At 42.2% G+C, this 24,430-nt stretch overlaps 1 protein-coding gene across 10 annotated transcripts in view; it reads right to left on the minus strand.

Annotated features, from left to right (window-relative positions):
- PDE8B (phosphodiesterase 8B) overlaps positions 1 to 24,430 on the minus strand; it is a 303,711-nt gene that overhangs the window by 116,213 nt on the left and 163,068 nt on the right. For 5 of the 10 annotated variants that reach the window (XM_077139372.1, XM_077139363.1, XM_077139369.1 and 2 more), the window contains one exon: positions 20,189 to 20,248. In XM_077139372.1, coding sequence (XP_076995487.1) covers positions 20,189 to 20,215 — 27 coding nt within the window. In that variant the 5' untranslated portion in view covers positions 20,216 to 20,248. Of the gene's footprint in view, positions 1 to 20,188; positions 20,249 to 20,539; positions 20,798 to 24,430 lie in introns of those variants that run through there. The other 5 variants (XM_077139368.1, XM_077139365.1, XM_077139364.1 and 2 more) reach the window with 2 other exon arrangements.

Below are 24,430 nucleotides of genomic sequence, written 5' to 3' on the forward strand. Positions count from 1 at the left end.
TGAGTAAGCATTTTTATTACAGTAATATATATCATGATATAATTATTTAGTGGGTATTGTGGAAAAACTAGACATACCTTCAATGACAACTGGGACATAGTCGAAGAAAGTACGACATTTTTACACAGTGGAACAGGTAAGGGAATAGGTGCTTCCCATACTACTGAGTGTGCTTCAAAAATAGCATTTAATACAGTATACAGCTATTTAATAGTATGTAACCATTAAAATCTTTATTTTTGAAGCATACTCAGAGGTATGAGAAATGAGTATACTTGCTGTGCTGGTTTGAAAATATTATATATTCCAGAAAGACCATATTTTGATTCTGACTCAATAATGTAGGTTGAGAACTTTTGATTACATTATCTCCATAGAGATGTGGCATGTCCAATTGTGGGTATGACCTCTGATTAGATGGAGATTGACTCCACCCATTTCAGGTGGGTCTTGATTAGTTTTTTCGAGTGTGTAAAAGGGAAAGCATGTTGGAGAGAGTCAAGAGAGTACAGAAATGACAATGTGAACACAGAGCTGACAGAGATGTGGACATGTGGAGAACAGAGACACAGATATTTGGAGATGCTTGGAGCCCTAACAGACATGGCCATGAAATGTAAAGCAAGTCAGAAACTGGGGAGAGTCAAGAGAAGCCAAGAGGTGAAGGCCAGCCCCAGAGAAGCAAAATGAGGAGCCCCCACAGGAAAGGAAAGCAACTGAGCCCAGGTGCAAGGGACCAGCAGGTGCCAGCCATGCGACTTCCCAGCTGACAGAGGAGTTTCTAACCCATCAACCTTCCTTAAATCAAGGTATCTTTCCCTGGATGCCTTAGTTTGGACATTTTTATTGGCTTAGAATGGTAAATCTGTAAGTTATTAAATTCCCCTTTTTAAAAGCCATTCCAGTTCTGGTATACTACATTCCAGCAGCTTAACATACTTGCCAAAGGCAAGACTCTAACAAGGAGGAACCTTAATAAAACCCTAAGCCTCTCTATCAGTTCTCTCTCTGATAACAGTTTTCACAATGAAGGATGTAGTTAGAATGTTTCCTTTTTTTAAAATCAATTTTATTGAGATACATTCACATACCATACAATCCATCTAAAGTGTAAAATCGATGGCTTCTAGTATATTCACAGACTTGTGCATTCATCACAATCAATTCTATTACATTATCACCCTCAAGAGGGTTCCTTATTTTAAACAGTCAATATTTCACCCCTGGCTTTCCCTTTAATGATATGGAAGATTTCCTTTTAATTAATGTGGTTATGGTGGTAAAACTGTGTGACCCAGAAAAATATGTCTTTAAATTTAATCCATTCCTGTCAGTGTGAACCCACTGTAAGTAGGAACTGGGAAGAGGTTACTTCAGTTAAGGTATGGCCCACCTTAATCAGGATGGGTCTTAATCCTATTTCTGGAGTCCTTTAGAAGGAGAAGGAAATTCAGATAAGGAAAAAGCCACAGTGAAAGCAGTCAGAAGCAGAAATTAACAGAATCCAGAAGAAAAAATAAAAAGGCCCGACATGCTGCCATGCGCCTTGCCTTAGGACAGGTAAGAACCAAGGCTTGCCAGCGGTCGGCTCCAGAAGGCCAGTCTTTGGGGGAGAAAGCACTGCCACAATTGATGTGGACTTTCTTTTAGTCTCAAAACCATAAACAAATGAGCTTAAACTTGACCCATTTCTTGGTATTTGCTTGAGCAGCCACAGAAACTAAACCAGCAGTAAACACATGGGATCCTATACCTGAGCTCTGGAAGTTCAGAGCCACATGCCCTGTCTTCAAAATCCACTGGAGTACCATGAACAGGTTCAATCACTTCAGAAAAGTTCAACAGACTAGTCCCCTCAAAAAGTCACTCCTTTCATCCAACAAGCTCCCCAAATCCCATCTTCACAGGGACGTTCTGACCAAGAGTTCTAATTTCTCATCACTTGTCCCACGAGTTCTCCTTTGGAAGTGTTTCTCCAAAACAAGAATTTCTCCTTATTTAAGGAGCTGAATCTCTGAGAAGGGCATTGACGTCAGTCCCACATGTATCTTCTCACCACCCTAGGCTGCCACTGCCTTTGTCACTCCTCCTCAATGCAGTGCTCAGACAGGCGAGTTCTTCCTAATCCAAAGAAACGACCATCTTTATCTTGTCAGTCAGAACCAAGTACCTGTAATCTCTGCAGGTCCTCAGAAGGCTTGAACTTCAGAGATGTGAATGATCTGATGTAGGAGATAAAGTTCCACAGCCCAGACATGCGAAATCATTCAAAACTGCAGATATACACTTTATGTCTTACAATAGTGGTAGGAGAGGTCCTTGGGAAAAGACCCTCTATAGGGCCTGCAACCATGGTGCCATCGGGTCCTGATGGGGTGAGTACCCTTCCTCCCCGCTTCGAGTGGTGTCCTCCACGTGCTCTCAGGGACACACCTGCAGTGATGAGAAACCTGGCCCTGTGCTCTGCTCTCAGACAAAGTGACTGGATAACTGAACAAGCTCACTTCCAGGCACAGGCAGGAGCAAGTTCCGTCTGGGTACTGGCTGGCACTGCATGGACAGGGCGCACAGGAGGTGTGGATCCCTTTGAGGTTGGTTTTTTCCTCAGTGTCCTGAAATTTCATGACAATCAACACAATAAAAATTCAGTCTTTTCCAGAGAGGAGAGGAATCCCAAACTTTGTGTGTCATTTTCCATTGTCCTAAATGCCATGTTGCCAGGGGAGAAGCAATATATTTTTTGAGCACGATTTTAACATTTTCCTCCTTAGATGTGGCTTGAAATCGCACCCCAGGCCAGGCAGTCCCACTCACTACTGCTCACTCTGGCCTAGGATCTGCCCAGAATGTTCCTAAAACCTTCAGCCACTGAGCTCCTTCCAGGAACAAACAGGAGGTGGCTTTCCCAAGCGAAGTGGGGTGAAACCAAACTATTAACGAGGGAGCCACAATGAAAAAAGTCAGGCAGGATAAATTGGTTTGTGCAAAAAGTCCATGGCCTTTACTTGGTGCAGCTGCAATATTAATGTGAGAAAATCAATACGCAGAGTCTAGACGTCAGAAAAGTGGACAGAATCCGCCTTCCATCTGGCTGGCTAAATTACTGACTTCTAAATAAGAATCTCAGCAATCCATATTTCCTAGATACCATTAAGCTTCAATATTTGATGAATACACTAAGAACACAGCTCTATTCTCGTGTTGGGCCACTGCTACTGAGATCCGATGTCGCTAATCACATTTAAGTGTCCTTAAAAGGCCGGACTGTCTCACTTTTGGAAAAAATGATAATGGGCATTTATTCAAGAAATATTTCCTAGGCAGCTATAATGTGCCAGACACTGTTTTAACGGCTTAGGGTTCATCGAGCAACAAAATGAAGGGCCCTACCCTGATGGAACTTGCCTTGGGCTGGTGGGGGATAGAAAAGAAGCAGTGGGTATAAGAGGAAAACAAATTCTATGGGGTGCTAATGAGTGACAAGTCTATGTAAGAAAACAACAACAGGAGAGCAGGGTGAGGGGATCAGGAGTGGGGCGGTGGCCGTGGGCCTCACTGAGACGTGACACTCGAACAAATGCCTGCAAGAAACAGGCAAGCGGCCTCTGAGGGAAAAGGCTTCCAGGCCGAGGGAAGAGTCGGCAGGATGGTATCCGGTGTTTTCGAGAACCCACGAGGAAGCCAGGGTGGCTGGGGTGATTGTGGGAGGGCAGGGGAGCAAGCCGAGTTCACAGCACATGGCGAGGCCATGGAGGGCTGTGCAGGCCACTCTAAGTGCTGAAAAAGCCGGATTTCACATGGAAACTTACAAAACTGATCGAAGGTATCAAGTGTTTTTATTACATAAGCCCTCACTAGAGAATTTCTTTGGAATAGTACTTAAATTTTTATAAATGGAAAGAATTTTAATTTAGAAAGATAATTTTTCAATAATTCGACTCTTCAGCAAAATGAAAAATCTATAGGAAAATGAAATTATTTTAGAATAAAATACTGTCTCAATCACCTTTTTTTTTTTTTTTAATGTCTGTTCAGCTCAGGAATTTTCTTTCTTCTTTAGGAAGCACCCTAAGTCACTGCAGTGGACGGAGACGACCAGGGCTGGACTCGGTCCTCCTCCCCCAGGCCACAGTGGGGCCCATGATACTCTATTTCCAGGGATTTGGAATTTGAGCAAAGACACAGAAGATGAAAATTGTGACATGAGGGTCACTGACAGAGATATTAAAGAAAGAGCCTTAAATTCCTGCTGCCAAGGAACTCAGAGATAGTCAACAATTCTTTGAATTTTACACAAAAAAATTCACTTTGTAGTGTACTTATTCATTCATTTATTTTTTGTATAAAGCAAAAAATGTGAATGGCAACTAAAAATTAATCTTCAACAACACCATCCCCCTTCACCTTCACTGGATTGATTCTATATATAAACAATTATAGAAACATTATGTTTTTTTTTTTTTGTTAGACATGGCCATTTAAAAATATTTATTGGGGTGGGACACAGTGGTAGGGGCAGGCCACGGTGGCACACTGGCAGAGTTCTGGCCTGCCATGTGAGAGACCCGGGTTCGGTTCCCAGTGCCTGCCCATGTAAAGAAAAAAAAAGGTCACTAAGATGAATCCCATAAAATTTTTGCAAAATACACATAAATTCATCAGTAAAGGCATAGAATTGAATTTGATTTGTAAAGAGTAAAAGCATACTGACCCTTTTGGTTGCTCTAAATAATATGAGGAATATTCATTCAAAGATCTTATTATTAGTATAAGTGGGAATAAGAAGATGGCAGAGCCAGCCACAGCCCCAGTGCCTGCCCTTAGTATCCCAGCAGGGGAGACAGTCCAGTGAACAGATAATTTCTTAAAATGCACTAACAAGTGATAAACACAGACATAGCATAGGCATGACATCCAGGACGGGAATCTAAGCATAGGAGATGAGTAGAAGGAAGCAGCTTTACTGCACCGACCTCACTGGACTGTTGTAAACACAGCAAAAGATTAGAAGATAAAGATCTGATCTGAGGTAAAGTGTGTGCCAATGAGGAAACATCTTTCTGTAGCAGACCTTGACTGACATGCATCCTGTCCAGGGTAAGAAAACAACTCTAGGCAGTCCCCGATTTGCATAAAAATGACCACGCAAGCTATACCATGCAAAGAGATCCTGACAATCAATGGGAAAAATATGATTGTTCCAAGACCTTTAAAAGTTTGTCAAAACATTAAAAACTCTCTTATAGTTGAGTAGAAATGGATCGATAGATGGAAAAAATAAAACATTTAGTACACTATCATTTAAAATATCTGAAGTATTGAGATTTAAAATGTTTTCTATCTTTTTCAAAAACTTATCCACCAATCTATGAATGGGTAAATAAGGTGTGGTATAAATATACAATGGAATATTACTCAGCTATAAAAATGAATGAAATACTGATACATGTGACAATATGGATGAACCTTAAAGACAACATATTTAGTGAAATAAGCCAGACCAAAGGAACAAATATTGTATGACCTCATTGATTTGAAAGAATTGGAATAATCAAACTCAGAGTCAGAATCTCATATAGAGATTACCAGCGGACAGGGTGGGGATAAGGAATGAGAAGCTAAGGCTTAAAATGTACATGGCGCCTATGTGGAATGATAGAAATGTTTTGGCAATGGATGGTGGTGATGGTGGCAGAAAACTGTGAGTGTAACTAACAGCATTGAAAGTAGTGTCTAAATGTAATTAAAAGGGGAAATGTTAGACTGTATATATGGTAACAGAATTAAAACGCTAAGAAAAATGTATGAAACTGCCCTACACAATGAACCCTAAGTTAAACTGCGGACTGTAGTTAGTACTATAGTTATAAAAATGTGCTATCACCAATTGTAACAAATACTCCACACCAATGCAAGTTGTTAGTAACATGGAGGTATATGGGAATTCTCTATTTTATGCGTGATTGTTGTGTAAACCCACAACTTCTCCATTAAAGAAAAACTTAAAATCTATTGGGAACTTATGCGGTCAACACTCATTTAAAAAATATGAAGCAACGGTATACAAAAATTGCAAAACATTGCTCCAATTCATGTAGAATAAATCCAATATAAATTATCTAAAAATTTAACCAAACTAATCTTACCAAGAGCAGACTGAACAGTACTTTACTTGTTTTTTCAGTCACATAAACTACAACATAGAGAGAACATCTTTTCTATGCCTTGGTGAATTGTCATATTTCTAAGTTTGGATCAGCATCCAACATTTTATCCTCTGTGCTTTCAATTTCATTAAATATCCTCAGGAGTTTCTTTAATTAATGTGAAGACACCACTTCCCCTAGGATCCTCATTCTTTTTGGCACAGCCACTTTCCTCATTTCCGTTGATAAATTTTGCCCTCACTAATTTCCTCTGGTTACAAATCTCGACTCTCTCAAAGGTGGTGGTGTCAACATTCCCAAAGTGAGCTATTCCTCCACTAACTCCATTTGCATTCAACTTTCTCTTCCGGCATTATCACACTTGACTTCTTTGCTATACTTTCCTCCCTTTGTCCCCATTCCTCTTTCAATCATCCATTGTCAGAAAACATGTGGCTTTATCACTGAGACAAGGAGGCAACACAACTACGTGCTTTGCTGTCGGCATGTGACCTGGGTAACAGATATACAGCGACTAATCACTACGACTTTGAAAAAAGGGACACGATTGGTCACTGATCAGGAGGAAGGGCTAGAAGCAAAGCTTATACTTAATGCAGTTAGTCACAGTTGATAGACAGCGGGAGCTGAAATGTGGATTGTGCTGTTGGAAGTCTGGCGTTATTTAACTAGACCATAGTAATGGAAATCTGTGCCCACTGGAACCATGCAAAGCAAGGGCTGGCTGTACCGCTTTACCAGCGTAAACACAAAGACCTCAAACCACCATGCAGGGCAGCCCTCTCTCTCCAGGGAGAAATCCAGCTACACTTTCTTGGGACCTCAAAGTTTAACCTGGCTTTCAACCCAGGCTAGGATGAAGAAATAAGGGTTGACCCAGAGCAAGGCCAAGTGAATGAACCGGAGGGGCCAGGGTGAGAGGCTGCAGAGAGTAACACACAGGCTGCAGACTTGGGGTTAGCAGCAGCAGCAACAGGAGCAGGGCCCTGACTCTCAGGGGTTTTCAGAGCAGGGAGGGACTCCTGCCTGATCTTACCAGGTGAGGGCAGTGATTTCCTCCAAGCCAGGCAGGAACCCACGTCTCTCAACTCTTTCTTGAGGGGTCTTCCCTCAGCTCCAGCTCATCTCGCTCTGCCGGAAATCCTCAAAATCATTTCTTTTACCAGTTTTGTTCAGAAATTACTGAAAAAATCTCTTTCTGAAGATAACTATCTTTGACAGCTAAATCAGAGTGAAACTATATTTTCTCTGGTGAAAGCTAATTATGAAGAAGATGAAAATAAAGCTAATTTAATTTTCCTACAGTTGAATAAGGTAATACAGGGTTTACTGGTATTACTGTTCTTTCTAAAGAAGGATGTGTCCCCACATCTCCAAATGGATTACCAATGTCTATTATTAAAATCCAATTTTCAACTTCAACTTCTATGTGACACCAAAGGAAAGGATGTTTATTTGGTGCAAAATTTATATTTTGGGTAGTGTATTATCTAATTCAATTTGCATGATCAGTTTTTGCGAACACCAGAATTACAAAGAATCTTCAAAAGGGCATGAGTTCCTGTTGGTTTGCACAGGTTAGTGCGATGCTGTGATACAGCCCAGAGTATTAGGCAGTGAATAAAAAGTATTTGCAAAGTCCCCTTGAGGTGCTGGGGAGGAAAGAGGAAATATGCAACTTGCCCATTTTGGGGAATTTCTGACATTCTCTCAAGCAGTGGGAACAACCAGATCAATAGGCTGAACCCTCAATCTTGGGGTTTACCCCTATGAAATTTTTTCCTGCAAAGGGGAAGCTAAGCCTGTTTAAAATTATGCTTAAGAGTCACCCCCAGAGAACCTCTTTCGTTGCTCAGATGTGGCCTCTCGCTATATAAGCCAAGTCGGCAGGTGAACCCACTGCCCTCCCCACTACATAGGACATGACTCCCAGGGGTGTAAATCTCCCTGGCAATGTGAGACAGGGCTCCACGGATGAGCTGGGATCTGGCATTAAGGGATTGAGAAAGACCTCTTTACCAAAACGTGGAAGAGAGAAATGAGAAGAGAAAAAATAAAGTTTCAGGGGCTGAGAAACTTCAAAAAGAGTTGAGAGGTTATCCTGGAGGTTATTCTTTATGCATTATATAGATATCCCTTTTTAGTTTATGATATATTGTAGTGGCTGGAGGGAAGTACCTGAAACTGTTGAACTGTGCTCCAGTACTCTTGATTCTTGAAGACAATTGTATAATGAAAAAGCTCTTATAACATGACTGTGTGAGCGTGAAAACCTTGTGTCTGATGCTTCTTTTATCCAGGGTATGGACAGATGAGTTAAAAAAATAATAAGGATAAAAATAAACGAATAATGGGGGAGATAAAGGATAGAAATTGGGTAGATTGAAATACTGAGGGTCAAAGAGAGGGGAAGAGTAAGGGAAATGGGCTGTATGGGTTTTTCTTCTTATTTCTTTTTCTGGAGAGATGCAAATGTTCTAAAAATGATCATGGTGATGAATACACAACTATGTGATGATACTGTGAGCCACTGATTGTATAACTGTATACCATTTATGGACTGTACGTGTATGACGATCTCGATAAAAATATGTATTTTTTAATCCAATTTTCAGAGTACTCTCCATGTGATCTTCAATGTATAAAATCCCCCAAACTTAACACTTCCAGAAAAATCCAGGCCCACACAATTGGGAAGGAAAGGTTTTGAAGGGAGATGGTGCCCTGGGAAGAAGCCCAGGCCGCCTCTGCGGGGCTCTGCTTTCCCAGTCCAGATGGGAAGCAGGGACGGCCCTCTCCACGTGATGACGCATTGACACTGCACCCTGGGATTGAGTAATTGCCCCAGGCACCGCCAGAGCAAAGGCCATCTGATTTTCAGGTGGTAGTGCATCGGTATCAGTCTGCTGCCTCTTGATGTCTCCCTTACTTTTTAGTATCTTGCCAAGATGAGAAAATGGGACTTTCACTCGAGTCCTGTGTACTCATCCAGGAGAGACACAGCCGCCCTACAACATCACGCGGCGCTTGCCTGCAGCTCTGCCTGCCTGTCCCAATCCCGATACCACCCCCACCAGCTAGGCATGGGCAAGTGGGGTGCCATGTCAGACACCCTGCCATGGGAGCAAGTTTCTCCTGGTGAACTAAAAAATGTACCCTCAAAAGCAGCCACATCCTGAAATAGTCTTATCAAGCAATTTCTTCCAAAACCCTAAGGGCTCTAACTAATTAACATTGTTGGCATTCCAATGAAGTAACAGAACAGATATTCTCTCCAAGAAAAAAGAAATAAAGCAACAATGAAGGCAAGAGGATACAGTCAGATTTTTCTAAGGCAGTTGTTAACACTGGTAACAGAAGTACAAAATAGTTAAGAAGATAACAATGTCCCCTAAAGTTACAATATCATAAACAATCAAACCTGCCTACCGGACCTCACTGCATGGTCCGGGAACATCGTGCCATCTCTGTGTCCCTGCAGCAGCTGCATGGAGACCTGAACACAGTAGGTGCTTGGTACATTCTTACCAATTGGACCAATGAGAGAAATTCTATGTTTGAATGGGGCAAGGAGTAAAGGGTCCTAGTTTCTAAGTTGGGCTTGCTACATTTTATTTAAGAATCTCTTAATTATGTTGTTCCTCACTCAGAGAGGGACTCATGATTACGTACATCTACTGCTATTTAGGGCCAAAGTCATGTGAGTCCCATGTCCCAAGTTTTCTAGTCTATTTTAAAAACTCTCAGACCAAAGATTAAAAAAATATATGCTCCTGAAAAGATGCCTCTGAGTCAACACATTGAGCTATGAATCCGTATACAGACTGAACAGGTCCTTGCTAAACGTTTCTAACTAAATGACTTCTCTATCACAGACCTTTGTTCACCTGTTCAACTGTCTCAGGTGTGCATATCGCGAGGATTCTTCAACCGCTTCATTTCATGTGGAATAACATTTCCCCAGCAGATGGTTACTCTCAGTGATATGAGGTTCTTCTGAAAGGCAAGTTGAGTATGAGCAAAACACGCTTCCATTTACCCAGGCTGCCTGCGGAACTGAGCTCGGATTTTGGTTAACAGAGGCTGGTTGTTTAGACCAGTGCATTTTGAAGTTTACTGGGCACACTGTTCACCTGGGGATCTTGCTGAAACGCCAGTTCTGACTGCACAGGTCTAGGCAGGTCTGAAGGTCTGTACTTCTAAGACGCTCCCATGCGATCCCAACGCTGCTGCTGCGGGTCTCAGGGCAGGCGTCACTGTCAGCGCTGAGAATTCATCCAAACCACCTGGGGTTCTTGTTAAAACAGACTGCTGAGACACATAACTACTGGGTCTGAATCTTTGGATCCAGCATCTGAACTTTTCAACAGAGCTTCAAGTGATTCAGTGCAGCCAGTTCACAGATGGACACAGGGGAACCAATGAAAAACAGCGTAATTCTTTCAAAGAATTCCAATACAAAGAAATCCAACAAACAGGCAAATGACAGAGAATGTGGTTTCATCTGGCTTTAAGAACAGAGTAGCCGCTTAAGAATCCTGGAAACTTCCAGTTAAAATGGTTCCAAATACAGTGGAAGTAAAATATAGGAATGGAACCATCAAAGATACTACCAGGCTTACAAACAACTAAAATACCTCCGAGAGGCAGAAAGAGGTCAGAAATGTAAAGCAGTGCACAAAACTAACGCCCAAGACAAGATGTAGCAGCCCCATCGCTGTCTGGGACAGGATTCCTGAAACACCATAAAAGACCTGATTCCGGATTAAGAACCAGATGGAAGCAACTGAAAATAACACCTGAGAGGCTGGGCTGAGCTCACAACGAGACACATACCTGCGGGTCTAAACTACAAAGAAAAAGAAGAGTGGGTTAAAACAGAGTTCAGGATAGCGGCCCCCTGTAGAGGGGAAGCACGGGGGGGCAGTAAGCAGGGGGGGCAGAGGCATTAGTTACAGTTCAGCTTGTACGTTACGTGGACTTCACAGTGTTCATGTCATTACTATGCATCATTAAGTTACGAGTGCATTACATATCTTGGTATGTTTCATATATCAAATATAATAAACTCAAAATGATAGAAAATTATTGTAGAGGTATGGGACTTGAGGCTGTTTAGGGATATTTAAATCCTGTAAAGGACTATCTCACATTTGATAGGACAGAAATACATTATAATTTTAGATGTCAATTGTAAAACCTGACTGATAAGCAAGCACATTAAAAAATAATATATGAGTAACCACTGGGTGGGCTGCAGTGGCTCGGTGGTAGAGTTCTCACCTGCCGGAGACCCAGGTTTGATTTCCAGTGCCTGTCCATGTGAAAAAAAAAAAAAAAGTAACCACTATAAGAACAAAAGGACAACCTATACACAGCTTTCAAAATATCAGAGGAAATAAAAGGTAATCTAGAAAACATTATCAATTTGAAAGAAAAAAAGGCAATAAATAAAAACACAAAATAAAATCATTTGACTCAAATGTTACCAGACTGAACCCACGTATTTAAAGACAGATTATCAGAGTAGATTTTAGGAAGAAAAAAAAAAGAAAGCTATGAGATGCTTCCAAGAGGCACTCTGGAAAGACAGTTATAGACTTCTGATCAACCAAGAGGTGGCCTAAGATGTCCCAGGGGCCATTCCCCGACAGAACCTTTGAACAACCAGCAGAAACTTGCAGAGCCATCTTCTTCAACACTCCAGAAAAAGTGTTGCAGTAACTGGGCGAATGCTACAGGAGAAGCTGATGGCACCCTTGCTGGCCCCTTCCCAGCGGTGCGAGGTGGACTGCACATTGTGAGCCCCTGGTCCTGTTCCAGAGAGAGTAGAGTAAACCCAAGGCACATACTGGGGTGCCCATAGGTTGGTGCCAATGCAGCCTGCAAGACAGAACCAAGAAACCCATTTCTGGCTCACCCTCCCAGAATATGTCCCATAAACAAAAGCAGCTTGAGGATACTAAGCAGTGTAAGGAAGAATTATGTCAAAGTGTTCGGGGCAAAGGATTACCTACTTTAAGGCATACAAGAGAGTACCAGAGAGGGCAGGGGTGGGTGGGTTACTTCATAGAGAGTGGAGGGGACACTGAATTCCTAAGGCCACAGGTAAGCACAAGTGCATGACTAAATGCAAGCTCATAAAAGACACAAGGACCCCGTACTTCACTTTCACCTTAGGTTGACCTTCATGGTGGGAAGGCTAAACTCTGAAGAAGAGGACCAGCCAACACAGAGCCAATACATAAAGACTGCAAAAGCTGCTTTTTGCCTTGGCTTGTTTGTTTTTGTCAGTTTCTGGCACTCAATCTCTATCATATCACTAGCTGGGTAGAGATGTAAGGAATAGGCAGGGAAGGGACTAAATCTAAAAATTAACACTATAAAATATTAAACTAGACAGTATGCAACAGAAGATTAAAAGACCAATTCAAGGAAACACGAAGTGATGGCTCATGAAAAAGAACAACATAAAAATCCAGAAACCATCAATGAAGACCAGACTGTGGGCATACCAAAGACTTTTTAAAAATGGTCTCCAATATACATGAGACAATCAAAGAAAACATGGAGATCGATATCAGGAAAATGAAGAATGAACAGTACCAGAATCTCAAAAAACAGAAGTTTCAAAAAGGAACCAAGCAGAATTACTGGAGTTAAAGACCAGAATAACTAGAAAGAAAAATTCCCAAGAGGGTTACAACAGCAGTTTGGAGCTGGCTGAAGAAAGCACCAATGAAGTCAAAGATAAGACATTTGAAATTAGTCAGGCTAAGGAACAGAAAGAAAAAAGAGTGAAAAAAAAATGAACAGAGCCTGGAACATCATTAAGCATACCAATATAGACAACACGGGAGTCCCAGAAGGAGAAGCAAGCAAGAAAGCACATTCAGAGAAATAATGACTGAAAACTTACCAAATTCAATGAAAGACACACACATACACATTCAAGAAACTCAATGAACCCCAAACAGGAGAAACTCTTAGAGAATCATGACTAGACATACAGCAGACAAACTGTTGAGTACCAAGAACATGGAGAGAAGAGCAACGGGTTAGGTACAAGGGAGTCCCCAAAAGATTAAGCACATGTTTCTCATCTGAAATAATGGAGGCAATAGGCAGGGAATGAGATATTTAACATGCTGAGAGAAAAAAATTGCCAACCAAGAATTTTACATCCAGTGAAACTGTCTTTCAAAACTGAGGGAGGGAAACATTAAGACATTCTCAGATAAACAAAAGCTGAGGGACTTCATTGCTACTAGACTTGCAGCACAAAATGCTAATGGAATTCTTCAGACTGAAAGGAAAGGACACTAGACAGTGGATCAAAGTGGCATAAAGAAATAAAAAACCTTCAATAAAGTTAACTATATAGGTAATTATAAATGCCAGTACTATTGTAATTTTTAATATGTAACTCTTACAAGTTCTAAAATACAAATGACCAAAAGTAAAGCTAAATCTATGGTTTGGGGCATACAATGTATAAAATATATATAATTTGCAACAGGTACAGTGAAAAGGCAGCAGGGACAAAGAGGAACAGGAAAAGTGCATGTGTATGCTGTTTAAGTTTGGCTGATATCAAATCAATATGAACGTTATAGACTTAGGATGCTGAATTTAAGCCTCATAGTAACCCAAAGAATGTATGTGAAAAATACATACAGAAGGAAATGAAAAGGGACTCAAAATGCAATGCTACAAAAATCAAATAGTTATGAAAATAAAAGTAATGGAAGAATTAAGGGGCAAAAAGAAGACTAACACAGACCAAATAGCAAAATGGCAGAAGAAATTCCTGTATTATCAGCAGTTACTTTAAATGTAAATAGATTAAAATCTCCAATCAAAAGGCAGAATTTGGCAGGACCGACAGGAAAGAAGGACCTAACTGTATGCTGTTTAAAAGAGACTCACCTTACATTAAAAGAAACAAGTAAGTTGAAAATGAAAGGATGAGAAAAAATATCATGCAAGGAGTAACCAAAAGAGAGCTGGAGTAACTATATAATGTCACAAAATATAGACTTCATGTCAATAGCTGTTATGAAGGACAAAGAGTTCACTATATATTGATAAAGGGGGTCAATTCAACAGGAAAATACAACAATTATAAATAAATATGCTCCTAAGGACAGAGCCCCAATATATTTGAAGCAAATATTAACAGTTTCAAAAGAAATAGATGATTGTACACCTATGTAATAGAAGACTTAAAACACGACCTTCAAAAATGGATAGAACATCTATACAGAAAATCAACAAGGAAAGAGAAGATTTGCATGATACTACAAACCAACTGGACCTACCATATCTGTATTCAATACTTTGCTTAGCAGCAGCTGAATTATTCTTCTCCAGGGTGCATGGGCATCCTCTAGGATAGACCATATGGTTGATCATAAAACAAGTCTCAATAAATTTAGAAATGTTGAAATCATACGATGTATCTTCTCTGACCACAATGGAAAGAAGGTAGAAATCAATAATAGAGAGAGAACTGGAAAATTCACAATATGTGAAGATTAAATAACACACTATTAAATAACCAATGGGTCTAAAAGAAATCACAGGGAAACTAGGAAATACCTTGAGGCAAATGAAAACAAAAACACAACATACTAAAATTTACAAGATACAGCAGAGACAGTGCTTTTGGAATTTTATAGTGCTCAATGTGTACATTAAAAAAGAAGAAAGATCTCAAAGGAGAGACCTAGACTCACACCTGGAATATCCAGAAAAAGAAGAGCAAACCAAACCCAAGGGAAGCAGTAGGAAGAAAATAACAAAGATTGGAGCACAGTAAATGAAATAGAGAATTAAAAATAAGAACAAAAAGAATAGAGAGCATCAACGAAAACAAAAGTTGTTTTCTCAAAAATATCAGTAAAATCTGAAAACCTTAACTAGACTGCCAAAGAAAAAAGAGTGGATGCAAATATGTGAAATGAAAGGAGGATATTACTACTGATTTAAGAAATAAAAAAATATTATAAGAGGATATGAAGAACTGAAGGCCCACAATCCAGTTAACATAGATGAAATGGACAAATTCCTAGAAACATACCAATGACTCGAGAAGAGAGAGAAGATCTCAGCACAGCAGCAACAAATAAAGGGTTTGGATCAGTAATCAAAAATCTTGCAACAAAGGAAAGTCCAGGATCAAATAGTGTCACTGTTGATTTTTACCAAACATTCCAATATTTACACCAATCCTGCTCAAACTCTTCCAAAAGCAATCAAAGGGAGGAAACACTACCTAACTCATTCTATGAGGCCAACATCACCTTAACACCAAAGCCAGAATAGATACTATAAGAAAATTACAGATCAATATCACTTATAAATATAGACACAAAAATCCTCAACAAAATACTATCAAACATCCAACAGCACTTCAAACAAATTACACAGCATGATCAAGTGGGATTCATCCCAGGAATGCAAGGGTGGTTCAACAGAAATGTTTGGTTTGCTGAAATGGAATATACCAGAAATGGGTTGGTTTTCAACAATGGGGATTTATTAAGTTACAAGTTATCATTCTAAGGCCACGGAAATGTCCAAATTAAGGCATCAACAAGAGGATACCTTCATTGAAGAAAGACCAATGGCATCTGGGGTTCCTCTGTCACATGGGAAGGCATCTGATGGCTCTTTGTTCCTGGGTTCCACTGCTGTGAGGTTTCACGTATCTCTGCTTGCTTCTCTGAGGACACTCTGCCCCCCTGCGCTCTCTGTGTACTGTGGGTCTTCTCCTAGTATCTCCAGGGTGTTTCTTTCTCTCTGTGACCTTCACTTGGTTTTATCCCTCTGCTCTCTGCATATCTCTCTATTCATTTCTGTCTTTCATTGTCTTCACAGAGGACTCCAGTAAAAGGATTAAGACCCACCTTGGACTGGGTACGTTGCATCTCCATGGGAAAAACCCTAATCAAAAGATCCCACCCACAATAGGTCTGCCCCCACAAGAATGGATAAAACGCACATAATCTTTCTGCAGAGTATAACAGATTCAAACCAGCACAATAAGAAAATCAATTATTGTAATGTACCATATTGATAGAATAAAGAAAAAACACACATTGTCATCTCAATTGATGAAAAAAAGGCATTTGATAAAATCTAACAACTCTTCCTGATAAAAGCACTTAGAAAAACAGGAAACTTCCTCAACATGATAAAAGGCATATATGAAAATCCCACAGCGAACATGATACTCAATGTTGAAAGACTAAAATCTTTCCCCCTAAGATCAAGAATAAGAAAAAGACTGTATTGGAAGTTCTAGCCAGAGCAGTTAGTCAAAAAAAAAGAAAGAAAGAAAGAAAGAAAGAAAGAAAATGCATCCAAACCAGAAAGGAAGAAATGAAAATTTTCCTATTGTAGATGACATGGTCCTATATATTGAAAATTCCACAACAAAGCTACTAGAGCTAATAAATGAGTTCAGCAAAGTAGGACAGGGTACAAGATCACATGCAAAAATTAGCAGTGTTTCTACATATCAGTAATGAGTAATTTGTAGGAAAAAATCAAGAAAAAAAATCCATTTACAATAGCAACTAAAAGATTCAAATATCCAGGAATAAATTCAACAAAATATAAAAGGATCTATGTGTGGTTAACTTCAAAACACTGAAAAAAGAAATCAAAGACCTAAATCAGTAGAAGGACATTCTGTGTTCATGGTTTGGAAGACTAAATATTGTCAAGATGCCAATTCTACCCAAAGCAATTTACAGATTCACCGCAATCCCAATCAAAATTCCAATAGCCTTCTTTACAGAAATGGAAAAGCCTATCATCAAATTTACATGGAAGGGTAACAGGCCCCGAATAGCCAAAGTAATCTTGAAAAAGAATTAAATTGGAGGATTCATATATCCCGATTTTCAAATTTCTTACAGAGCTATCTAAACCTAAACAGCAGTGTACTGGCATAAGGACAAACATATAAACCAATGAATTGAGAGTTCAGAAATAGACCCTCATATCTATGGCCAATTGAGCATTTTTGTTTTTTCTTGTCAATTCAGTTTTGACAAGGCTACCAACCCTACTCAACAGTGTAAGGATTGTCTCTTCAACAAATTTGGAAACTGGATGTCCATATGCAAAAGAATGATATTGGACACCTACTCACACCATATATAAAAATTAACTCAAAGTAATATAAACACTAAAATATAAGAACCCAAACTATAAAACTCCTAAAAGAAAATATAAGGAAGCACCTGTCGGACTTCTGTGTTAGGTGATGGTTTCTTAAACTTTACACCAAAAGCAGGAGTAACAAAAGAAAAAAACAGATAAATGGGACCTCATCAAAATTAGAAACTTTTGTGCAAAGGATTTGATCATGAAAGTAAAAGACAGCATGCATAACGGAAAAAAAAATTTTTAGGAACTACATTTCCAGTAAGGGCTTAACAGGCAGGATATATAAACTCAACTCAACAACAAAAAGACAAACAATACAATTTTAAAATGGGCAAAAAAACTTGAACAAACATTTCTCTAAAGAAGATATACAAACGGCCATACAGCACATGAAAAGATGCTCAGTATCATTAGCCATTAAAAAAATGCAAAGCAAAACTAGTATGAGACACCATTTCTAGCACATTAGAATGGCTACTATCAAAAAAATGGAAAATAAAAAGCAATGGAGAGGTTGTGGAGATATTTTTGCTGGGAGTATAAAATGGTGCAGTTGCTGTGGAAGACGGTTTTGCAGCTCCTAAGAAAGCTAAGTATAGAATCGCCATATGACCTGGCACTCCTTCTCCTAGCCATATACACAAAGGAACGGGAGGGACTCTAACAGATATCTGCACACTGATGCTCTTCGGTGCATTATTCACAATTACCAAAAGATGGAAGCAACCCAAGTGACCAACTGATGAATGGATAAATAAAATATGGGATATACATACAATGGAATATTACTGAGCCATAAAAAAGAATGAAGACCTACGGATGCACAGGTGGTTTGGTGGTAGAATGCTCACCTTCCATGTGGGAGACCCGGGTTCAATTCCTGGACCATGCACCCGCCTCCTCCCCCCCCCCCCGCAAGAAAAAGAAATGAAGTCCTGATGCTTTCAACAACACAGATGAACCTCGAAGACCTTCCTGATTGGGGTAATGGGTAAATAAACTTAGCATGTTTTTATGTGATAATTCTATGCATTAATGAAAATGATTGAATTAGAACTTTATGTTTCAACATTGGTAGCACCCACAAATGACGTTAAGTGAAGAAAAATTTCAGAATGATACCTACAGAATGATCCCTTTCAAATAAAGCTTGAAAACATTCAAAAGAAGCATAAACATTAAGAATGGATACATATGTATGAGGTAAAAGTATACAAATGTATATCAATCAATCTTAGAATAATAGTCATTTGATAGGAAAGGAAGGGGAGCAAAGAGATAAATACAGGCTTAAATATTGGTAAATTTTTGTTTCTGAAAAAGTTCTCTGAAACAAATAGGCAATACTGTTAATATTTGACAAAGTGGGTGTGTATACATACATGTATATTTATGAACATTTGAACTATTTTACAATTAAACAAATTACATTTTAGAAAGACGGAGATCATGGGCAATCACCGCGAGTGCAGCAGCAGAGAGCAATGACAGAGAAGGAGATGGACCTTGAGCAGTGCTGATCCCAAGAAGAACACTGGAAGTTGCTTTGGGAAATAAATCTCTGATATTTGCTCTTTTATTTGTCATTACCTTTATTCAAAATTGGAGTGCAAAGTACATGCCCCCAGAACGCCTACTGGAATTTTCCACTTGTTTATATTCTATACAAATAGTTGGGGCTTTTGTTTATTTTTATAATTTTTTTTCTCTTTCTCTGCTCCTAAATTTGTTTTCATTAAATTTTCCCAAGCTTAAATTGCTTCCTTCTGTTTTTTTTTCTTCCCTTAGATCTGCATTTCCTTTTCCAAGCTCTGTAAAACATTATTTTATTTTCCATTTGCTCATAATGCTATGAGAGGCTTCGCTGGTTGGTTTTTCACTTTTCTCTATATATCGGTAGGTTGGTTTGTTAACACCTCTTCTGCAGCTCCAGTTCTTCCCAGCAAGCTTTCAGGTGCTAGCAAGGTACAGTTTTTACATGGAAGATGTTCACTTATTTAGACCTAAAGGGATGATTAATATGCAGATAGATCATTTTAAAGAGTACATCCTCCCTTTCCTACATGCTTCTCCAAAAGGAGAGTAGGAAGCTAGAGGTCCTGTGGGGAGAACAGCTACTGACAGTGTCGTGCTGTCATGGTCAGAGCAAGAACCAGCCTGCAGGTAGCTGGGCCCACTCTCCCGGACCCTGGCTCCTCATGTTCCAGAGCTCAGCAGGCTGTGAGTCAAGTCCCACCGGACAAGAAAAAGGGGTCTTTTAACTTCTTCCCAGCCCACAAACAAGGGGCCCCATGCTGAGTACCTCCCACCTGTCAGACCGAATACTAAGCATTTGATCCTCTGCTATTTCATTTAATGCAAATTTCCCTAGGAAAGAGGTGTTCCCATCTCCACTTTACACCAGGATGGTGAGGTCAGAGAAGTGAAGCAATGCACGCAAGGGCACACAGCTGCTGCAGGCAGAGCAGGGTCACACCCAGCTGTGGCCACGGCAACCCTTCACAGCTCACCACTTCTTCCCTTCCTGGCTTTGGCAGGATGCCGGGAAGAACAGTCCTTCAGCAGAAAAGTTGTTCTTCCTCACAATCCACCCTATGACTGGCCTACCGCATTTACTTTCAAAACGGGGTAATCTTTAAAGGCTTCAGGAAAGCAATGTGAGTCCCTGAATGACATTAATAAGAGCTATACTTCCCCCCCCCTCCACCATGTGAATATACACACATGCTGTGCCTGTGGGCGCACCCGTGGGGGTAAGGTGCAGTACCACCAGCAGAGGCCAGCAGGGGGCGCGCGCTGAGCCTCGGCTCTGGACCAGCAGCCGGCCGACGGCAGCCTACCTGGATGGGGTCCTGCGTCAATCTCATGGGCCCGACGCGCACCTCCGCCGAAGACACCTGCTGAAGAAAGGACAGCACGTGAGCTGAGCCACGCTGCAAACTCCTCAAACTGGCAAACCCCGTCTGTAAACATATATACACTTATATATTAAACTTCATCCACTGTGCAGACTCTGAATAAAAGGAACCGTGCTTACTGACGTGTAGGCACGCTACAAAATATCAAACACACCTTAATATTCTCTCATCAACAGCAACCCACGCACCGCCAGTCCCAGGGGCCGAGGAAGGGTGCGGCATGTTAGGGTTGTTGTTTTTTTTTCTGAGAAATGAAAATGTTGTAAAACTGACCGTGGTGATGACGCACAGCGATGTGATGATACTGTGAGCCACGGATTCATCACTGTGGATGGACTGTTTGGGGTGTGGCTATATCTCAATAATATTATTTTTGTTTTTAAACAAAGAAAGTACAATCCTAATTTCGAACAAGAAAACACACACACACACACACACACTGAAGATGTCTGCAAGGCTAAACCCGCAAACACTAGGTGGTCAGACTTGGGTTAGTTACACTTTACATGCTTGAATCTGTACCGCAAGCGGGTACTGTTGTTGTTACGTGGGGGGGGGGGGGGGGAACCGGGAAAGACACTGCAACCGGAGCTGCGGAGGCTGTGTCGCCCTCCCAACATGGCTTCTGGAACCGCCCCTTCCGGGCACCTGACTTCCGGAGAACCGCCCCTTCCGGATGTCACCTGCCCCCCTTGCTTAAAAGCCGTCCACGCCATCCCCCAGGTGCTGACTCGCCTCCCTCCATCTTGGGTTTGGTGAGCTCAGCCCCGGAGCGCAGAAATAAACCCCCTTTAAATTTCCTTGTCTACCGTCCTTCTTTCTCACCCTTTCGCCTCCTAAACCTTTCAGTTGTGTGGGAGAAAACAATTCAATTCGGTAACTATTTACTGGGCACCTGTGATGGGCCAGCTGCCATGCCAGGCTATTTCTGTTCTGAAATTTCAATACTGCACTCAAACGTGGGAGCTAAAGGTTTTCCATGGCTTAAGAAAGTGCCTATATGGAGAACTTATTTTTACTGTCTTCACGTTGCGGTCCGAGGAGGAAACCGCTTACGGCGTGTGGGTGAATCAGCGGCTCATCTCGGCTGCATTTCCGCGAATGAACTGACGAAGGCCGCTGGGCCCGGGAACCGCAGGCGCCTCCGCACCGCTCCCAGGGCAGCCAGGGCGCGCGCACACCAGTCCCCACGGCTGCAAGCCGAGCGCGCATTTCTTTGCGATTACTTCACTTGGATCACTAGAAATGAGTTTTCGCTGGACTAATTTGGTTAAAAGTCTTGGCCTCACCTGCCTGGACCCGCCTGTTATTCTAGAAGAGCCTGTGGTCACCGCGCCCCTCCTCGAGGCTCACTCTACTGCTCACACCTCCTGCAGGCCCCGGCGCGCCCGGCCCCGCGGTCAGGGCACGCGCTGTTTTTTCAAAACACAAGGCAGAACTGTCCTTAAAACTTCTGAAGTCTCTAAAATCTTCCCTTTCCTCATGTTTAACTCCCTACGAGCACGGTTGTGCAGCTCTCCGAGTCCTAGCCCGGAGCGCCGGCCTGCGTGCCCTCGGACAGGCCGCCCCCGCCCCACCCCGGCAGCCCTGCGCGGGGCAAGGCCAGGGACCCTGGTTCTCCCCAGACCAGGCCAGGCCCAGGAGGCCCGAGGAGCTCCCGGGTGCCTGCCCGGACGGCTGGGCCTGCCTCTGCCGCGGCTCTCGGGGCCGGCGTGGGCCCTGCTCCGCCCGGGCTCTCGGGGTGCCCACCCGACACTGGGTCCGTCCAGGGGTTCGGGGCAGAAGAACCAAAGTGGGGTCTCAAGACCTGAGCCGAGGAAAGCACAGCCCTGTCAGGGTGTTGCTGTTGTCTTCGGGTGAGAGTGCCACATTCAGGACCAACGCGCCACTTCTTTCCTCTACGCAAAACAACTCCCCACGGGTAGGGGGGTGCCCAGCACCCAGCGCAAGGTGCCCCGAGAGCCACGCCACTGACAAGGACAGGCTCTGGCAGCCCTGGGCCCTCGGCTCCCTACCCGGGCCCCTTCAAGGGCAGTTTTATGGTCTGAAGCAGGTATCCCCCCTATAAAGTGGAGTAATTGCTAGAAGTTTCCTAAATAGTTCATCATTACAAAGGAAACAAATTGGATATATTCAGATAAATGTGTTCGCTAACCTGGGGTTATTTTTCACTCTCCCTGTGATCTCTGGTTCGCAGCAATCACTACACCTTCATCATCACATTTGCCCTCCATCAAGTCCACCTGTTAATGGTTTCACCAGCAAAGTACTTTCCAGGGGCAGAACATAAGTAAATAAATGAAACCATGTCTAAATAAACTTTAAAGCATAATAAAATAAAAAGCAAATTGCTCTGGAAGGCTAATAGACTGGGGAGAGGGGTCCTAGCTGGAAGGGCACACACTTTCCAAACCATAATGAGAGTATACCCTTAAACCATACATTGCCTGTTTATTTTTCTGAACAAGCACCATATGGCTAACCTCACAAGGCAGAGGTCAGCCTTTTTAAACCAGACCAGGGGACTATCTGATGACTGAACACTTCCTAAGCCCCTCTGTCCCTAGCATCAGGCTCGACACTTTCACATGGGTCACCTTAATCGGAAACATGCAACAGCCGCTGATGAAAGGGCGTCTGAGTGACAGCATGGAACTCTAAATGCAACATTCAGGCTAGAAGACATCCTTTTCATGCCCAAAGACAGGAAAGACCTGACAGCTTTCTCCCCTAGCCATGGCAGTTCTCCACTGGCATCCAGCGTTTTAGCCTCTGCCCCACCAAACCCAGCACAAAGGTGGGCTCTGAGCCTCTTGTGAAAGGAAAGCAAAGTCCAGTACAGGAACTGCAAAGGTGGTGAAGAAGGACCCTGTCCAAGACCCCTGCCGCTACTTCTACCTGCTTCTCACCTTTACCCCCTCCCAGCCCGATGTCACTGTGGACCCTCAAGTGCCTCCACTCCAGCTCTCCCTCCAGCTTGGGTGGCTCAGTTTACCAGCTTCTCTAGCCCTGACCCACAGGTTGCTTCCTCTCTTTTGACTTGCCTTTTCTTTCTTGGTCTGTGTTCCCAATCACCTGACCTCGGCTTCAGTACCTTCACTGGTTAGCTGTCCCCAAAGAGTCCCACAACGGGTCCCTGCTGGCTCTGAGGGTGCCATCAGGCAGTGACCAGCCAAGGAAAACTGGCAGCAGGTATATTCACAGATAGCAGTTGACAGAGTTCTGTTCCTGAACCAGGAGAGTCTCAATGCATGGATTCACCGATTTGTAAATCAGCAATCATGAACAGAAATAGGAGAGCATTTACTCATGTCTGCATAGCCAAGGCAGATTCTCTACTTCAAAGAGTAAATGGTGAGCAACTGCAGATGCACAGATCCTCAGATGGAATGTTAGCTCTGATTTCAGGAAGTGACCAAGTTTGCTAGGAACAGAGAAGCAAAAGGGGGGCCATAAGGTAATATAATTCCAGCATCTGATAGGAGAGGAAGATGGGACCAGAGAGTGAAGGGAAGCACACTTCTTCAGCCACTCCAACCACAGGGCTTTCCCCAATGGCCTAATGAGGGACTGCTGAGCCACGGTGCAGTTTAACAGTGTTTACAGTGTGTCAAATATTTGTGTGTGCACATGTGTGTAACATGCACACATACATTTATACATGCAGCAGGGCCACCAATCCACATTCAGATGCCCGACTCTGGGGGAGAGGGAGGAAACCCTATTTCGTAGCATTTGCTGATGTCCATGATATAAATCCTTTCACCAGAGCCGATCTCAAGTTAGCAACATAAGTTCCTGCATGCACAGCTGGGAACAGAACTTCATTCAGGTTGGATCAGGAGTGGCAGGCTCGTCTAGGTCCTGTTGATCTGTAAGTGTCTATCACTCACTTTTATTTGCGAGTTTAGCTGGACATATAATTCTGGTTGGGGGACATTTTCCCTCAGACTCTGAAGTTGAGAGAGAGAAGATAATACATTTGGCTGGTGCAGGGGGAGGTGGGAGATAAAGGCAGGCTTCATGAAAGCAGGTAGGTCACGAGGAAATGGTAAAACTAAGAGGAGGAAATTGCAGGCATACGGCACAACACAAGCACAGGCATGGAGGTGGGACAGGAAAGGTGCTGATGGGGGAGAAAATGAGAAGCTGAATTATAGAGTG

Source organism: Tamandua tetradactyla, chromosome 21, assembly GCF_023851605.1.
Source record: "Tamandua tetradactyla isolate mTamTet1 chromosome 21, mTamTet1.pri, whole genome shotgun sequence".
NCBI classification, from domain to species: domain Eukaryota; kingdom Metazoa; phylum Chordata; class Mammalia; order Pilosa; family Myrmecophagidae; genus Tamandua; species Tamandua tetradactyla.